At 33.5% G+C, this 17,597-nt stretch overlaps 3 protein-coding genes across 3 annotated transcripts; all 3 read left to right on the top strand.

Moving 5' to 3' along the window:
* On the top strand, window positions 1–2,903 carry LOC123906017 (4-coumarate--CoA ligase 2-like). Its single transcript, XM_045955845.1, has 6 exons — window positions 1–1,132; window positions 1,306–1,504; window positions 1,621–1,766; window positions 1,935–2,002; window positions 2,095–2,197; window positions 2,545–2,903. Exons 1-6 carry the CDS (start codon window positions 35–37, stop codon window positions 2,665–2,667), a joined length of 1,737 nt encoding a protein of 578 aa, XP_045811801.1. The 5' UTR covers window positions 1–34; the 3' UTR covers window positions 2,668–2,903.
* A 3,058-nt stretch (window positions 2,904–5,961) lies between these two features.
* On the top strand, window positions 5,962–9,396 carry LOC123906015 (protein SMG9-like). Its single transcript, XM_045955840.1, has 8 exons — window positions 5,962–6,206; window positions 6,306–6,414; window positions 6,525–6,640; window positions 6,734–6,853; window positions 6,983–7,072; window positions 7,712–7,851; window positions 8,398–8,632; window positions 8,818–9,396. Exons 1-8 carry the CDS (start codon window positions 6,003–6,005, stop codon window positions 8,968–8,970), a joined length of 1,167 nt encoding a protein of 388 aa, XP_045811796.1. The 5' UTR covers window positions 5,962–6,002; the 3' UTR covers window positions 8,971–9,396.
* Window positions 9,397–12,245: 2,849 nt separating this feature from the next.
* Window positions 12,246–17,312, top strand: LOC123906014 (ERAD-associated E3 ubiquitin-protein ligase HRD1B-like). Its single transcript, XM_045955839.1, has 8 exons — window positions 12,246–12,422; window positions 13,138–13,676; window positions 14,267–14,443; window positions 14,617–14,766; window positions 14,856–15,064; window positions 15,242–15,395; window positions 16,169–16,385; window positions 16,932–17,312. Exons 2-8 carry the CDS (start codon window positions 13,144–13,146, stop codon window positions 17,049–17,051), a joined length of 1,560 nt encoding a protein of 519 aa, XP_045811795.1. The 5' UTR covers window positions 12,246–12,422; window positions 13,138–13,143; the 3' UTR covers window positions 17,052–17,312.
* The last annotated feature ends 285 nt before the right edge of the window (window positions 17,313–17,597 follow it).

Raw genomic sequence — 17,597 nt, 5'->3', positions numbered from 1 at the left:
AAAAATAACATTACAGTAATTAAGTTGTAATATAATGTTGTCATTAGCTCTTTCTATTGATTCCAAACAAACTACTACTACAGAAGTCTCTGCAGATTCTGTAGTAATTAACCAACAAAAACAAAAACCCTCCCATGATGATTATCATTCTACTAATCATATTTTTAAATCTAAATTACCAGATATACCAATATCTAACCACCTCCCACTTCACACCTACTGCTTCGAAAAACTTCCCGAAATCTCCGATCGTCCATGTCTCATCGTCGCTTCCACCGGAAAAACATACACCTATGCAGAAACTTATCTCCAATGTCGAAAAATCGCAGCCGGTTTATCCAAATTAGGAATCCAAAAAGGCGATGTAATCATGATTCTACTCCAAAATTCAGCCGAATTTGTTCTCTCCCTCGTCGCTGCCTCCATGATCGGTGCAGTTGCCACAACAGCTAATCCTTTCTACACCAGCGCTGAGATCTTCAAACAAATAACAGCTTCCAAGACGAAGTTGATTATCACGCAAGCAATGTACGTTGATAAACTGAAGCAGAACGAGGAGAAGGATGAATTAATTGAATTCAAGATAATCACCGTCGATGAACCTCCAGTGAATTGTTTACATTTCTCAGTGATTTCTGGAGCAAATGAAGATGCATTACCGAAAGTGGAATTCGATCCAGAAGATGCAGTGTTGCTTCCGTTTTCTTCAGGAACAACAGGATTACCTAAAGGAGTGATTCTAACGCATAAGAGCTTAATAACAAGCGTTGCTCAACAAGTTGATGGAGAGAATCCACATCTGTATTTAACAACCGAAGATGTTCTTCTTTGCGTTCTTCCATTGTTTCATATATTTGCGCTCAGCACTGTGCTATTGTGCGCACTGAGAGCAGGGAGTGCTGTTCTGTTAATTCATAAATTTGAGATCGGAACGTTGCTTGGTCTTATACAGAAACATAAAGTGACGGTGGCGATGGTTGTTCCGCCGCTAGTTTTGACGTTAGCAAAGAATCCTACTGTGACGGAATTTGATATTAGTTCGATAAGGTTGGTGCTTTCAGGAGCTGCGCCGTTAGGGAAGGAGCTTGAAGAAATGCTTCATAACCGAATTCCTCAAGCCGTTTTGGGACAGGTAAACTTTTTTGGTTTTTTCTAATTTACCTTGATAATTTAGAGTATTTATCCGTGGGTACGTATCACATGCAAATCTGTTTATGTGGCTTGTTAGGCAAATACCCCTAAATTATTAAGGGATAGAGTAGAAAACTTTTTATCTTTAATATTTTTCCTCTAATGTGTCTTCAGGGATACGGTATGACAGAGGCAGGTCCAGTACTGTCCATGTCTTTGGGTTTTGCAAAGCATCCATTGCCAGTAAGCTCGGGTTCATGCGGCACAGTTGTAAGAAATGCAGAACTTAAAGTTCTTGACTCTGAAACTGGTCGTTCTCTTGGTTATAATCAACCTGGTGAAATTTGCATACGTGGCCAACAAATCATGAAAGGTATAAAAATATGTCGATTGTCGATTGTCAGAGTACGTTTTCTCATGTTTCACCATTTTGCTTGTCAGAGTACTATAGTTTTAATTATTTTTTAATTATACATCTCAATGTTTTAGGATATTTGAATGATGAGAATGCAACAAAAGCTACTATTGATGAAGAGGGTTGGCTTCATACCGGTGATATTGGATATATCGATGACAATGATGAGATTTTCATCGTTGACAGGGTGAAGGAACTCATCAAATTCAAAGGCTTCCAAGTATGTACTACTAGTATGCTTAATTATATTTATGAACACATTTAAAGGCTCCATACCAATTTTTTTTTGAAAACTCGGATATCCAGCCTTAGTACCGACTAATCCAAGGCTTCATACAAAATGACCAATCATATGCTTAATTATATTATTATTATTTTGTTATGTTAGGTGCCCCCTGCTGAACTTGAAGGCCTTCTTTTAAGACATCCATCTATTGCAGATGCAGCTGTTGTCCCGTAATCATCTTAATTAATTAATTTGGTACTTGACGATTTATAGATGAATCATATTTTCTTAATCACTAATTAAACCAAACATGTTAATATAGGAAAAAGGATGTCGCTGCTGGTGAAGTTCCTGTTGCCTTTGTGGTAAGATCAAATGGACTTGATCTTACTGAAGATGCTGTAAAGGAGTTTATAGCTAAACAGGTAACTTTATGCATTGCTATATACGCAATTGTGTGACTAGATAGAAAGAAATTCAAATTCTAGGGTATAGGATTTGACGCTGTTACAGCATCCTGCTGTAATAGATCTAGATTGTCCGTCTCAAATCTCAAATAGGCGGTTTAAATTGTTTTGATGAATAAAATCGCGTATTAAATTTTTTACTATCTGATCATATATAAAAACGGTCTAGATTGATTACTGTGAAAAACTGTGTCAATTTGTTACCACCGAGAATCCGTGTCCAAATTTTAGTTTCCATATAATTTAAGTAACTTTGAAGTCCAATATTTGACTAAAAGTGGCATGTGGTATTTTGGTTTGAACAGGTGGTGTTTTATAAAAGACTGCACAAGGTTTATTTCATTCATGCAATTCCTAAGTCTCCATCAGGAAAGATACTGAGAAAAGACCTCAGAGCAAAGTTAGAAAGTACCACCCAAATGCCTTGAGATGCTTGAAGCTTTTTTCACTTTTTTTTATTATTTTTTATGGTCAAAATCTTTCTCATTTGTTCATTTGTATCCTAATCCTAGCTACTAGCTAGGTCTCATGCGTAATTTATGTATTGATAATCCATGCGTAATCTCATGTGGTTTGTTGTGCTTGTAATGTGATTTGAGAAACAGTATTGTTACTACCAATTTCTGTAGTTCTTTTTCATCAAATAAAATCTTCGTAGTCTTAATTTTTATTGTCATTTTAATGTTTGGAAATATTAATCTCATATTTTTTACAAAATGTTGTTGATAAATTAAGGTTAAGAATTAACATATCAAAGAAATAGAGGTAATGATTAAGCTATTTTTGACAAAAACAAACTTGATGCATTAACATATTAAAATGGGGAAATTTTCCACTGGCGAAACCTATAAATTAATATATACCAAAAAAACAGAGGAGATACGTAATGATTAAGCTAAGATAAAATTCAATTATGTAATTAGATAAAAAATAATAATTATACAATCGTAAATAAGAGAGTTTATATGAAGTATATAATGTTGGAAGGAAAAAACGCCAAAACTTGGTATTCATATTGTTTGGACTTGATACAAAACTCAATAGATCATTTGAAGAATTGAGATAAACCTATAATTTCAAGAATTGATAAGATTAAATAGCTACTAATCACCATTGAATAATCATTTTTGAAAGCACTAGATAAAAAGGTAGAAAAAGAGGGTTCATTCATTGTTTACTTGATACAAAACTCAATTTACACACTAAAACCTTAGAGACAAATAATTTGTTACATTAATCACTTTAAACCTTTTTTTTTACTAAACTTTTTTTTTTGGTCAATTTTGACTAAACTTTAGAATACAATAAATTTCATCAATCATGTACTTTCCGAAAATATAATTAATTTTTTAATTATTTGTTAGGATTTCTCAAAATTAATTCCTAAGTTTATTTTTAGAAAATCATAGATACTAATAGCTTGTTTGGTAAAACCTTGAAAGTATCAAACATCTGTTGATAAATGATGAATTTATATCTAAAATTGCACAACTATATGATACAATAAGTTATTCTCAACGATAAACATGTCGAAATTATTAATACGCAGAAACATGAACAATGTATCTTAGACAATTTCAAAGAATAAAAAATAAAAATTGAAACTTCGAAATAAAACTTTGTTTTTTTTTTTTACGTTCCACATTTTGAGATGATGGCTCGTATATTTTTCAACTGTTTTTTTTTTAATCAAACAAACTCAATGCATTTCATTAATCAACAACGGTTTAATGCAAGGAGGAATAACATCAACAATGACCACCCTTACCAAAGAATGAGCAACCATATTCGTTTGCCGCCGTACAAACTTTACGTCAAAGTTGGATAAAAAGTTAGACTACTTAATACTAGAAACAAGGGTGCAAAATTAAGTCTCTCCCATATATAATGCTAAGCCTTCTCCTTCAAGTGTTGTTTGCTTCAAATGGTACTGACGTGTTTGTGCACATTGCATGTAACTCGCCATTACTGTTTCTAGCACAGCATGCCACCGTTGTTACGCATTGATCATGAAAAAAAGCTTGCATCATGAGTCCTAAATTATGGAATAAACGTTACATTAACTAAATTATGGAATAAATAATTTTGAAATATCTAAAAAATACAACATGAGTCCTATGAGTTTAGCTCAATTGGTACGTAGGGATATCACATTTTATATGTAGAGGTCGGAGTTCAAATCACAGACATTCCACTTATCTTCTTGAAATTGAATTTCTACCTACTATGCTACCTAACCAGAGATAAATAATAAAAATAGAAAAATAAATTACAATATGAAGTACAATCGTAACTAGTTTCAATTGCTTCTGTCCCCTTCTCATTCTCGTATTTGAGCTTTTAATCAGAATTCCTTTCAAATTTTGTTGTTGGAATTCATTACAATCCACTTTCACCATGTTTTGATTAATTGGTGGTTGATCAATGACGAATGTAACTTTCTTCTTCTTTTCATTGTCGCGATCTTTAAAGAAAGATTCTTTTTCTTGATCATCATGTAAGGAAAATAAATGCTGAACTTGTTCAACAAATTTGTTAACTGCTTGATTTATGGAGTTTAGGAATATCATCTCTATGATCACAAATAAAAAATCAACAAGGGTTTGTATCCTAGAGAGACGGTAAATACAAGGGTTATGTAGTTTGACCAAAGTCAAATAAAATAAGGGTTATGTATGTTACCTTATATATTGTAGCCAGTTTAACCAAACTAACTATAAGTAGGAGATGTTTGTTGTTATCTTTGTAATTTTCGATGATGAAAACAAAAAAAATGTATTCTTATGTTTGTTACAAATTTATTCAATTTTCTTGAAAAATATAATCCCAAAAAAATAGGTGAGTAACAAAGTTCCTATGAAGTTGAGAATAAATATTCATAGAAGCAATAAATTTAGTAACTTTACAACAAACACCCTAAATAATAAATAAATAAATAAATAAAAACATTGAGATGAGAATAAACTCCAACAATTATCAAAAAAAAAAATCTAAAAGTGAAAATTCAATTTATAAACAACTCTACCATAAGTTGCACGACCATCATAGTGAACTATACCATTAGAGTTTAATTGTTGTTCACTGTCAGTATAAAGATTTTTTACACATGCATCCAACGATGTGTTGCCACATCATTTAATAAACGTGATACATCATTTTTTTTAAATATCATACATGATGTGTTGCCACATCATTTAATAAACGTGTTACACAATACTTTTTCATTTCTAACCCTCTGTAACTCGTCTATAATTAAAACATCTTTTAATTTTCATTCCTTATTATTATTCGCACCCTTATTATTTTTCGCATAATAGTCTCAAATGATTAAAACATCAAATAATAACATAGATTTTTCATCGAAGAATACATGTTAAAAAATTTAATATAGAAATACTATCTTAAAATTAATTAAATCTTCAATTTTTTCCATAGAAATTACATATTCAATTTCTTAAAATATTTAAAAAATATATTTTTTTTCAATACAATTTTTTTTCATTTAACATATCCTACTACGAAAATAAAATCTTATCAGGTTGTGTCTTCTAAGTTTAAACAAGTTTATAATTTATCAATCAATACATTAAATTTAAGTGGTTAATAAATTCATAAGAGAATTCATTTTTTATGAAAAATAATTTTTTATTAAACTTTATTTACGTAAACTTTAAATTATCGGAGTTGATTTGTATTAATATAAAAGTTTATAATTTATTTGTAAGGTGTTAACCCTTGAATATTGATTCTTGTTCACATCACAATGGCGGGACCTGAACCCTCTCCTTCTCCAAAAATCCTTTTAGCAAAACCAGGACTCGTCACCGGAGCTCCACTCACCGGAAAATTCACCCGCGGCGGAGCCACCGAAGATGATTCTACACGACTCCGTTCTCGTCTTCCTTCCGTCGCATCTCTCAACCTTCTCTCCGATTCCTGGGATTTCCACTTCGATCGCTTTCTCCCCGTAAGCAATAATCTCCCTCGATTATTATTTTGTTGCTCAAAATGCTTACAATTTGTCTTTGATGTTTATTACCGCAATTGAATTTTCAAAACGATGCAGTTTTTGACTGAGAACACTGATTTCACTGTGATTGGAGTCATTGGTTCACCTGGAGTTGGAAAATCTACTATCATGAATGAACTTTATGGTTTTGATTCAACTTCTCCTGGTTAGTATAGTTTCTTTATTCAATAATAATGGTTTTAATTTCTTTATTTTTTCTGCATAGTTTTAAAAAATTTGATTTTTTTGATATATATAATGGTTTTGATTCTATAGGGATGCTACCACCTTTTACTATTCAATCTGAAGAGAATAGAGCTATGGCTAGACATTGTTCTATTGGCATTGAACCTAGGATATCTTCTGAACGGATTATTCTTCTTGATACGCAGGTTCTTGTCGTAATAACTAAGCTGAATTGATTAAATATGTTGTATTTTTTTTCTGCTTATTTGTGTATTTATACATATTTTTTGTGTTTGTAGCCGGTATTTAGTGCTTCTGTTTTATCTGAGATGATGAGACCTGATGGTTCTTCAACAATTTCTGTGCTGAGTAGAGAATCCTTGTCGGCTGAATTGGCTCATGAACTTATGGGTATTCAGGTAAAGAGTGATGATTCTCAAGCAGAAATGTTTTTTTTTTTAATAAAAATGTAATTTTTTTTAACTTGTTGCCGATCACTGTGCCTGATGAATTTGATTGTGTTGGGATGCTGCAAGGACCCTTTGTAGCTTGCTGTTTTTCTAGCATCTGTATGTCATATTCTGCTGGTGGTGTCCGAGGGAGTCGATGATGATAGCATGTGGCATTTGATGTCGACGGTATGTTCTTTTGCTTTAGTTTTTTTTTTTTGTGATATTTGCAGATGCTTCATGATGTGTTCAATACCTGCACGGTTATTTCATGTTATGCTGATTATGGAGTCATTTGAAAATATGTGGTGCTTGTTGGTTGGTTCCACTTTTATTTAAGGGATTGGATGGGCACATGATTTGTTTCTTATTTGCATCTCCTAGGAAAATTACTAGTAATTAGTTATTACCCTTTCCGATTTATATTTTTCTTAAAGCTTTTGCAATGTCTGGCTTCTCCTTTCGCTGATATTCTGGTAAGTTCGGATGAATGGATGATGATAGGTTGACATCTACTGAATAGATGATGATAGGTTGACATCTACTTGATTAGTCTCTTGTCAGCTTTGAGCTTTGTAAATTTTACTTTTTGCTTACCAAGACACATACAATCATACATGATGTTATTGATTCAAAAAATTTGAATGTCATATGCTTGTAATAACATCTTATCTTAATGCCTACATTTGGCAGAAGATCTGTTTCTGGGAACCTTGTCTTACCCATCTTGTGCAGACACTCATTTTCTTTTATAAATTTATGGTGTTAACTGTTAAAGCTTTTGATGTATTGAAAAGGACTAACCGTGCTGTACTTGTTATCATGTAGGTTGACTTGTTGAAGCATGACATTTCAGACCCATCATTGCTGGCTTCATCCCTTTCACATAACTCTAGCTCAGGGCATGATAACAATAACAAAGTTCCTGAATGTGAATACATGGCCACTCCTGTTTTTGTACATACCAAGTAAGAAATATATTTTCACTTCAACATATCTTTTTGATTGTATGAAATGGAGTACTGTAATTATTGTAATGCATCCGAAATAAACTCTAAGATGCATCGAGATTTTGCTACACTGTTTCGATATTGTATTTGTTAAGGGAGTTCTTGGAAATAACTATTTGAAAAATTTGAAAATAAATAAGAAAATCAAGAACTGAAAATTGCAGAAGATTTTTACTTTTTAGTGGTGAGGTGGTACTGATTATTGATTAAAGATAGTTAATTTCAACGAAGACCCAAAAATGAACCAATTTTATACTAAGCAATTAATGCAGAGGTAGAATAATGGAATGTATATCATGTATGCTTTCTTCTGCCTGAGAATCCCAAGATTGAATTTGTGTGCATTATAATATCCAACCTTGGGGTTTCCATGACATTTGGCTGACGTCCATATATTGTTCGTATAAAAAGTTGCAGTTCTTCCTTCTATCTGCTTTCTTCCCTAATTGAAATAAGGTTTCTGTATAATGAAGAACTCATCTTTAATTTATTTGACTTGTATAGGCTACAAGATCAAGAGTTGACTTCTAAAAATTGTTTGAAGCTGAAGAAGGCACTCATGCAGTATTTCAAACCATCCTCTTTTGTTAGAGAAAACACTGGAAACAAGCCCAGCGAAGAAAATCACTTGGATTCTGACACACTAAATTTGTTTACCATCCCATTTAAGAAAAAAGAGGAAAATCCAAGAGCTCAGCATGAGAGTTACATTTCTGCTCTATGGAAATTAAGGGATCAGGTCACTCTTTCTACCTCTGTGCATGCACACACTCACACACATGCACTCAAATAATGCTCCACTTGTAGGATTTATCAAGTGTTTTTATTGATGTAGTTATATATTGCTTCCTTTCTTGTAGACCAGTTAGTTTTTATAATCAACAACATTTAAGACACATTGTGATATGTCTGCATGTTTTTCAGATTTTAGCCATGAAGTCGCCATCTTTCAGGAGACCGGTGTCTGAGCGTGAATGGTTGAAAAATTCAGCCAAGATATGGGAACAGGTTAAAAACTCCCCAACAATATTTGAGTACTACAAAACACTTCAACATTCCGGTATGTATAGGAGCTAGAAGTTTATCGAAGGTAGAACAATTCAAGACAGTCTCGGAAATTTTGTTTCAAGATGTATCTTATTTAATGTTAAATTAGCATATTCTTGTATGGATATTACATTTGTATCGCCAATTTTATAGCTAGTGAGTACAATTCTGTAAGCTATAGCAATGCTAAATTTATTGTGTTTTGCGCAAACATTGACATGTTAATGTCTTGCTAGCTTCACCAATTGGTTTCTAGGACCTTTAGGTTGCTTTTTGTTTTTTTATACAAGGACTATTTGGTTGCTATAACTTGATTAATGAGAGTTGTAACCCTTCTGATTGCGGCTTTGCTTGCTAGCTTGACCAATTGGGGCCATGGCTGGCGCCTGCTGGGGCTTTTGCTACCATGACCATGGGGGCCATGTTCATCTACTGAAACAAGAAGAGTTTAAGACCCCTCTTTGCAAAATTCAAAACAAAAATACTTTACCGGTAATGATTTCCGATTCACTTTTGTGCAAATTTTTTGACCATCAAGATGTGGTGGCATTTTTTTTTACCATACAATAATACTAGTTTATATCTATTTCCAATAATTTATATGGACATCCAAAGTGTTGTTGATAAAAAAGGATGAGGACTTAGCTCAAAGTCTCATGCCTTATGAGGCTTGCTTTATGGAGACATAAGATTTTGGGATACCATTGAATCATGCATTGAGGATGCAGACATCATAATAATCGATCTAATTTTTAAATTAGCGAAGTGAATTCGTCTCAGATATAGAGATATTTGGTGTATCCTTATGTTGATTAGATGAAGGTCTAGAAATTATGCACTTATGTGAAGGTATAGAATTTACTATTTTTAGTTGTGGTTTGACCTCATTCCTAATGAAGTGGCAGCAGGCACAATATTTCAATGCACAACCAATTACAAACGCATTATTCATCCCTCTTTGATTAGATGGATAAGCTCTCCAAGTGGCGTGTGGTGTGTTAAAATGTAGTAAATATTGATGCTTCATTCTTTACTCATGCAATAGGCATTGGAATGTGTATTTGTGATGACTTTAGCCACTTAATTTGTTAGAGTCAAAATACTAAAACACGCCGTTATTGGGGGAAAAAATGAAAGGCGGATTTGGATCTCTTCAATTTCTCTCTCATGTTTTCTTTCTGTTCTTAATCCAATGGTTGATAAATGAGGGAGTTTTTTTTATTATTCTTTCTCATTTGTCAATCATTGAATTAGGAAAATGAGAGAAAACATAAGAAAAAATTTGGAGAGATCCAAATCTATGAAAAGCGAGGCTTATATAATTCTTCAAGTCATCATTAGATTGAAAAAATAAGCATAGACAAAGTTATTTTTCTAGCTTTACTTCAAAATTCTGATATATGATTGAAACATTCAATCACTCATTTGATATCAAGAAAATCACTATTGTATGTTAGTTTTTGAATTCATCATCACATGTCATCTTATATTATGTCTGCAGTTATGAATTAAATGAGTTAATTATGTTTTTGTAAATAAACAACAAATATTTTTTTAATAAAACAATTTTTTGTTATAATAATAAAACAAATTGTTCAACTATATATAAAAAGATAAGAATAACCTCTCTATGATAATTTGCCGCTTAATGTTATGAATCAAGTGCTTGCTTTAACGACTCCCGATTATGCTAATGGATCCAATACCATGGGCTGGAAGGCATGAATAGTCACCATTTTACCATTCAGAGTGCTTATACGTTGCAATATAGGGATATCCACTTGAGGGAGGGAGATTGGAAGTCCTTGTGGGACTGAAAAGGACCTCATTGTATCCAAACTTTCATCTGGTGGGTGGTCCAAGAGTGCATCCTTACCGATTTTTGTAGATGCAAATGGGGAGTGGGCATATCTCTACAATGCAGAAGATGTGGGAGAGGTGATGAAACAATCAGCATTCGCTTCGAGATTGTGTCTATGCTACTATGCAAGACTTCGTTTATCTCCATCTAATTTTATCACTGATTTCTATAATTTTGATTGCATACTTTCAATAGCATCAACAAGCTTGAGATTAAATATGTTCTTGCAAGCTGGAAGACAACATTCATGATCACTTGGGCTCTTGTGTACACGGAGAAACAAAGCTATTTTTGAAGATGATTTTCATAAACGAAACAACCCTATTTTGGTAACTATCAATTTTACAAGATGGATGAGCTTGTGTTCAACCCAACAACTTCGTTGAAATTTCCAGAGAAGGAGACAATCTACATTGGTTGGAATAAACCACCTGATGATTGGACAAAACTCAATAGTGACGGTACTTACAAAGGGGTGGAGAGTCTTCAGGTTGTGGTGGCCTTTTCGACAACTCTGATGGGAGATAGATTAAAGACTACATTAGGAAGATTGATGTGTGTGTGTGTGTGTGTGACGACCTTCATGTTGAATTTTGGAAAGAATGTATTCTGCAACTTATTGTGAAAAGTGACTCATGATTAATTAATATGGTTACAAATAACTATAAGTTTAATGGGATGATTCCTACATTGATGCTCATATTTGCAACCTTTTGGATTTGGATTGACATGTTCAATTTTATCGTACTCAGTGACAGAACAATTGTCGTATTTGGTTGCCTCAATTTAAGTTAACTTGTCGTATTTGGAGATGGTTTGGAGAGAACGTATTCCGTAACTTAGCGTGAAAAGTGACTCCATGATCAATATGGTCACCAATAACTACAAGTTTAACAAAACGATTCCTACATTAATGCGTTATATTTGCAACCTTTTAGATTTAGATTGACGTGTTTAATTTTATCGCACTCGATGATAGGACAATCATTATGTTTGACTGACTCAATTTAATTTAACGATAGTTTCTTTAAGTATTTGGAGATGGTTTGGAGAGAATGTATTCCACAACTTATTGTCAAAAGTGACTCCATGATTAATATGGTTACAAATAACTACAAGTTTAACGGAATGATTCCTACATTAATGCGTCATATATTTGCAACATTTTAGATTTGGATTGACGTGTTTAATTTTATCGTACTCAATAATAGGACAATCAATATGTTCGACTGACTCAATTTAATTTAACGATAGATTCTTTAAATTCTACTACTATATGGAGACTCGGCTGATCTCATAAAATAATTTTTTTAATGATCATTCTAAAATTTGCACACCTAAAAATGTACTATTTTATTACCTTTTTATACTTATCTGAGTTTATCCAGTCAAAAAACAAATTATATACATGGCCTGTCCATATAAAACCTACGTGGCAAGTTGTGGTTGGATACTCATACATCATTTTTTGTCAAATAAAAAAAGAAAAGAATAGTTTATTGATTACTAATATTTATTACCAACGCTGAAACTTGGAAATCGACGGCGAGATTGAAAGGCAAACAAAGAGGTTAGTTGCTAGCCACCGACGACCGCTGTTTTCTCCGTTCAATTTCAATCGGTAACCTCATTTTCTCAAATTAAGCTTTTCTTTCTTTTTCTTTTCACTTCTTTTCTTTATTTTCTCACCTTTTCTATAACGCCGCTTCGATCATATTCCAACTTAGGTTTCATTTTGTTTGAGAATTTCATATGCATCAAATTCCAACTTAGGTTCTTTCGATTTCGCGTTCAGATTATTACAATAATATAAGGTTTATTTAATTTAAATGCTATAATTTGAATATGCATATTACAAATCGTTCTATTGTTTTACATTTTCATAGTAATTTTCAGAATTGCATTTTATTAGTTATTTGAACATGCTATAAATTTGTCAAAATAAAAATAAAAATAAAAATAAAAATAAAAATGAATAACTAACTCAGTAGTTTATAGATTTTCTTTGATGACACCTTTATAATTCTATTTATTTTCTTATTTTCAAATTTTTGGTTGCTTAGCTACCAATTATTTAGGGCTTTTACTTAATTATTTTATTTCGTTTGTTTAATTTTTCTTAATGGAACATCCGAAGTATGAGTGTATGTGTAGAACAGATTCATTCGCGCAACTGCAGAGACTAATCCCTCGAGCTCGAGCCTTGTGGGACCCAAATGGGTGGCAAACTCTCCCCAAGAGTTTTAACACTGCTGCAGTGATTTGTGATTGAGTAATTGTGTTTTTGTGTTTTCGAACCGTTGATTAAATTGAATGATTGTTGTGGCTTTGTGTAGAGGAACATGATGAGGCTGAAGACATATGCTGGTCTTAGTTTGATTGCAACTTTGGCTATTACATATCATGCATTTAACAGTCGAGGCCAGTTTTATCCGGCAATGGTGTATCTTTCAACATCCAAGATCAGTTTGGTGCTTCTTCTCAACATGGGTTTGGTTATTATGTGTGTTCTGTGGCAACTAACGAAGAAGGTATTCTTGGGTAATCTTCGAGAAGCAGAGGTTGAGAGGCTTAATGAGCAATCATGGAGGGAGGTTATGGAGATTCTCTTTGCGATTACTATCTTTAGGCAGGATTTCTCGGTTACTTTCCTAGCGATGGTTACGGCACTGTTGTTAATTAAGGCTTTGCATTGGTTGGCTCAAAAGAGAGTCGAGTACATTGAGACAACTCCTACAGTGACCACGCTGTCCCATATTCGGATTGTGTCGTTTATGGGTTTCCTTCTTCTTCTCGATAGCATTTTCTTATATAGTTCTCTGAAGCATTTGATAGAAACATGGCAGGCTTCTGTTTCGCTGTTCTTTGCTTTTGAGTAAGTCTCTCTTATTCTTTTTCCTCCCACAAATGAGTTGTTGATACTAAACGAACCCAACTAGACCATGTTGATATATGAAATTTCACATAATGATCATGCCATAGTTAAGAATGAACTATGAGTGAGAAAATATTTTCCATAATAATATCATCAGAGATGTTTAGCATATGATAGAGAAGAAAATAGTTATCTGAATATGCATTAAGCCATACGCCAGCAATTACAGGTGATAAATTCTTAAAATGCTTAATAGCTAATAGTATTATTTTCTTTTGCAATATTCATCTTTTCAAATACATTGGATGTTACACGTGATACCCCATAAAGCAATATTCATCTTTTCAAATACATTGGATGTTGCACGTGATACCCCATAAAACATATTATTATATGTTGCTATCATTCTTATAATCACAGAAGATATTTCTATATGTATTTATTGCTTATTTATACTCAATAATTAAATTATACAATACCTAAGCAGATTCTGGATCACAAGCGAAGAACTTGTATTATGCATTGTGTGCTATTTGGTTTATTATACTTTATACACGAGTATTTTGGTTAACAAGTTGTTTGTTTCTCAGGTACATGATATTGGCAACAACAACAGTGTCAATTTTTGTAAAATATGTTTTCTATGTCAGCGACATGCTTATGGAGGGACAGTGGGAAAAGAAACCAGTCTTCACATTTTACCTGGAACTTGTTAGGGACTTGCTACACTTGTCCATGTATCTGTGCTTCTTCTGTGTTATTTTTGTGTAAGTGACCAGTCAATTTTTCTTTTTTACATGTACGTATTTGCACTAGAGGATAGTCGCTGTTTTTGTGTTACACTGTCATGTATACAATTACATTTTTGTTGGTTTGGTTGCATGTTTAACCTTCCACAAGTTACCTTCTCTTACCTACTAACTTGAAGTTGATTTATTAGAAACTACGGCATTCCCTTGCACCTAATACGGGAGCTGTACGAGACATTTAGGAACTTCAAAGTTCGCATTGCAGATTACATTAGATATCGTAAGATCACTTCAAATATGAATGATCGCTTTCCAGATGCAACCCCTGAAGAGCTCATTGCGTGAGTTCTAAACTTGAGATAGTATATCAGCTTATTAAATTAATATCTATGCATATGAAATCTTACATATTTTTTAAATGGCTATGCAGTAGTGATGCAACTTGCATTATCTGTCGTGAAGAGATGACTACAGCCAAGAAACTGATATGTGGACATCTTTTTCATGTCCATTGCCTCCGATCATGGCTGGAACGACAGCATACTTGCCCTACCTGCAGAGCCTTGGTTGTACCACCAGAAAATGGAACAACTGTTGCTGGAGGGCAGCAAGGATCACAATCAGATGGTCAACGGCAGGGTAATCATATGATAATTACTCGCTGTAGGATGTTGTTCATAAAACTTGTCAGTAATATGCATGTAAAATTGAACTGATGTCATTTTCTGTCATTTTCAGGATAGATCGATAATTTAATATAATATCTGTACAATTAAATAAGCATGTCGCTTATTGCTTTCCTCGTCATTTTACCAGGAACAGGCACTGGAAGCACAGGTCAAACTGAGGTTGGCAGTGGGGTGGCAACTGATAGTTTAAGTCGGCATCAAGCTAGACTCCAAGCAGCAGCTGCTGCAGCTTCAATATATGAGAAGTCTTATGTTTATCCCTCTGCAACTTCCTTTGTACGGTATGGCGTTTTTGCTTGGGCTATATGCCTCAATTGCAACTGCTTATGAAATCAGTCCAATGCTGTGCATCTTGCTGATTATTGATACTATACATTCATCTTCTAAAACTAGTACATAAACACAGAATATTTAAATATGGGATAGTTTAGTTAGAATATTATTATAACATGTATACCAAGAACTTTAAGTAAACTTCATCAAGATATTTTCTTAGGCATGGCACGTGCTTTGGGAGGCTGCATAAAAATCAAAGAGAGTTTTGTACTCATTTTTGTGGGATAAAATAAATAACACCATTGAAATATGAAGATAAATCAGTTCCATCTAGAAGGATTGATGGGTTTTAGAGCCCAGATATTTTTAGAAAAGATATTCCCTGGATTGATCGAAAGAAACATGATGCTTTGAGGAATTAGTTTTTGACATGTACAATGGTATTGGTTTGATTCATGTATAGTTGACTTCACCTAGTGAGAACACGTTTGGATTGTTGGAAGCCATTCCTTGATCTGGCACATGTTTCCTATTTGTAGAAGCTGGGTTTAGACAATTTATATGAATTCTAATTTATTTTGAAATTGTATAAGTTATTGCTTAGTTAAACACTGTCTTATATTTTATGAAGATGTTAGAAAACTGTTTAAAATATAAACCAAAGGACTGATTTAGTGGTCTTACTCCTGTATTACGTCACTCAAAACATTGATGATACTGAAGTAGTCTATAAAGTGTTTTAATACTAAATAACTAGCACTTTTTGTAAAATTCACAGACCTCCTGGAGAAGCTTCCAGTCAACAAGCCCAGAAGCAGTTTCATATTCCTGGTGGGCCAGCAAATGTACCCTTTCCTCCAATGGGGCACTTCCATTTAATTCCTTCCCAAGCACATGTGACCCATTTGAATTATGGAGAGGGGTTTGGAAATGATCCAAATATCCAAAGCTTGCAGTTGGAACTTAACAAAAAATTACTGCAACAGCAGATTGAGGTACATTTTCTCTTCCTCTGTTTTTTTATACCTCCACATAGCAAGTGGTATGCCTCTTATTGGTTTAATCTTAATCTATCCAATGAATATCCCCTGCTCACCGTCTTATTCTCAGTTCCGCCTCCCTATTAAGGGAGTTGATGATATTATTACAAGTTTACAATCACGCTTTCTACAAGCACTTGGTCATAATGACGAATTCATAAAAATTGTTTTATTTTGGGCTTGTGCACAAGTATCTACGTTTTTTAATTCTAGGATTGTGTATAGGGTTTGAAATTGATGCCCGTGTTTATAGTCTCTCCCTACACTTAGACATTGGTGAAGCCAGGAACAACTTATGATAATACAACCAGTGTCCTTTCAACATCAAAACATACAATTTCTAAGCTTTAACAGGTTTCCATTATATCAAAATGTCAGGGTGCAAGCTCTATTTCACTGTGTTATAAATTTGTTCGATAAAAAATTGAATTGCATAGTTTTGAGTGGAGATGAAATTAATCATAGTAACTCACAAGATCCTCCTCCCCTTCTTTTAAACAGATTCTGCAAAATCATCTACAGAATCTGCAGTTCACGGAGGCTGAGAGAAGTGTAGATGACGGGACATCATCATCAGAAAGCAGAGGCAAGCTTAGCACTTCTGCGGATATTCAAGATTGAAAAGCTTAAAGTCGACTGTGTATGTCTGGTCTATACCAGGAGAATACCAAATGTAGATATAGAAAGAGGAAAAATACAGAGTAACAGTATTGTTCTAATGCAACATCTGTTCTTTGGGATACTGATATTGAAAATGAACGGTGCCCCTTAAAATTGATTTCTTTGCCTTTAGACGTTGAATGGAAAATATTGCTGACCATTTTGTCACAAGTATCCATAATATGCGATGACTTCCCCGTTATAAATGACATGTTGATGCAAGTAACCAGGATTAGTTTAGTTTAGTAATGTGGATAGTTATTTTTATCATTTGAGTCGATTTCTATTTATCTTTCTATCTTTTATTCAGGAAAAAGAAACACTGTATACCCATTAAGTTTATAGAATTTGGGCTATGAATTCCAAAATTCCAAAATTCCAAAGTAAGACTAAGTTTGTTAGCCAATTAGTACTTCTGATGTCTTCACGCCAAGTGTGAATAACCAATGTATGGTAGTTTCTATACAGAAGCTCTTGAATATGTTGAACCAGATAAGAAATGGTCTC

The sequence above is a fragment of the Trifolium pratense genome, linkage group LG2, assembly GCF_020283565.1.
Source record: "Trifolium pratense cultivar HEN17-A07 linkage group LG2, ARS_RC_1.1, whole genome shotgun sequence".
In the NCBI taxonomy this organism is placed as follows: domain Eukaryota; kingdom Viridiplantae; phylum Streptophyta; class Magnoliopsida; order Fabales; family Fabaceae; genus Trifolium; species Trifolium pratense.
This window is presented reverse-complemented; position numbering and strand designations above follow the sequence as displayed.

Bases quoted from the DNA above. Each gene is read 5' to 3' on its own strand.
- LOC123906017 (XM_045955845.1), top strand. From the start codon at position 35: ATGTTGTCATTAGCTCTTTCTATTGATTCCAAACAAACTACTACTACA. The intron at 1,133-1,305 runs GTAAACTTTTTT...ATGTGTCTTCAG, and splicing joins CTCAAGCCGTTTTGGGACAG to GGATACGGTATGACAGAGGC. The intron at 2,003-2,094 runs GTAATCATCTTA...ATGTTAATATAG, and splicing joins GCAGATGCAGCTGTTGTCCC to GAAAAAGGATGTCGCTGCTG.
- LOC123906015 (XM_045955840.1), top strand. From the start codon at position 6,003: ATGGCGGGACCTGAACCCTCTCCTTCTCCAAAAATCCTTTTAGCAAAA. The intron at 6,415-6,524 runs GTTAGTATAGTT...TTGATTCTATAG, and splicing joins TTTTGATTCAACTTCTCCTG to GGATGCTACCACCTTTTACT. The intron at 7,073-7,711 runs GTATGTTCTTTT...GTTATCATGTAG, and splicing joins TGTGGCATTTGATGTCGACG to GTTGACTTGTTGAAGCATGA.
- LOC123906014 (XM_045955839.1), top strand. From the start codon at position 13,144: ATGATGAGGCTGAAGACATATGCTGGTCTTAGTTTGATTGCAACTTTG. The intron at 13,677-14,266 runs GTAAGTCTCTCT...TTTGTTTCTCAG, and splicing joins TCGCTGTTCTTTGCTTTTGA to GTACATGATATTGGCAACAA. The intron at 15,396-16,168 runs GTATGGCGTTTT...TAAAATTCACAG, and splicing joins TCTGCAACTTCCTTTGTACG to ACCTCCTGGAGAAGCTTCCA.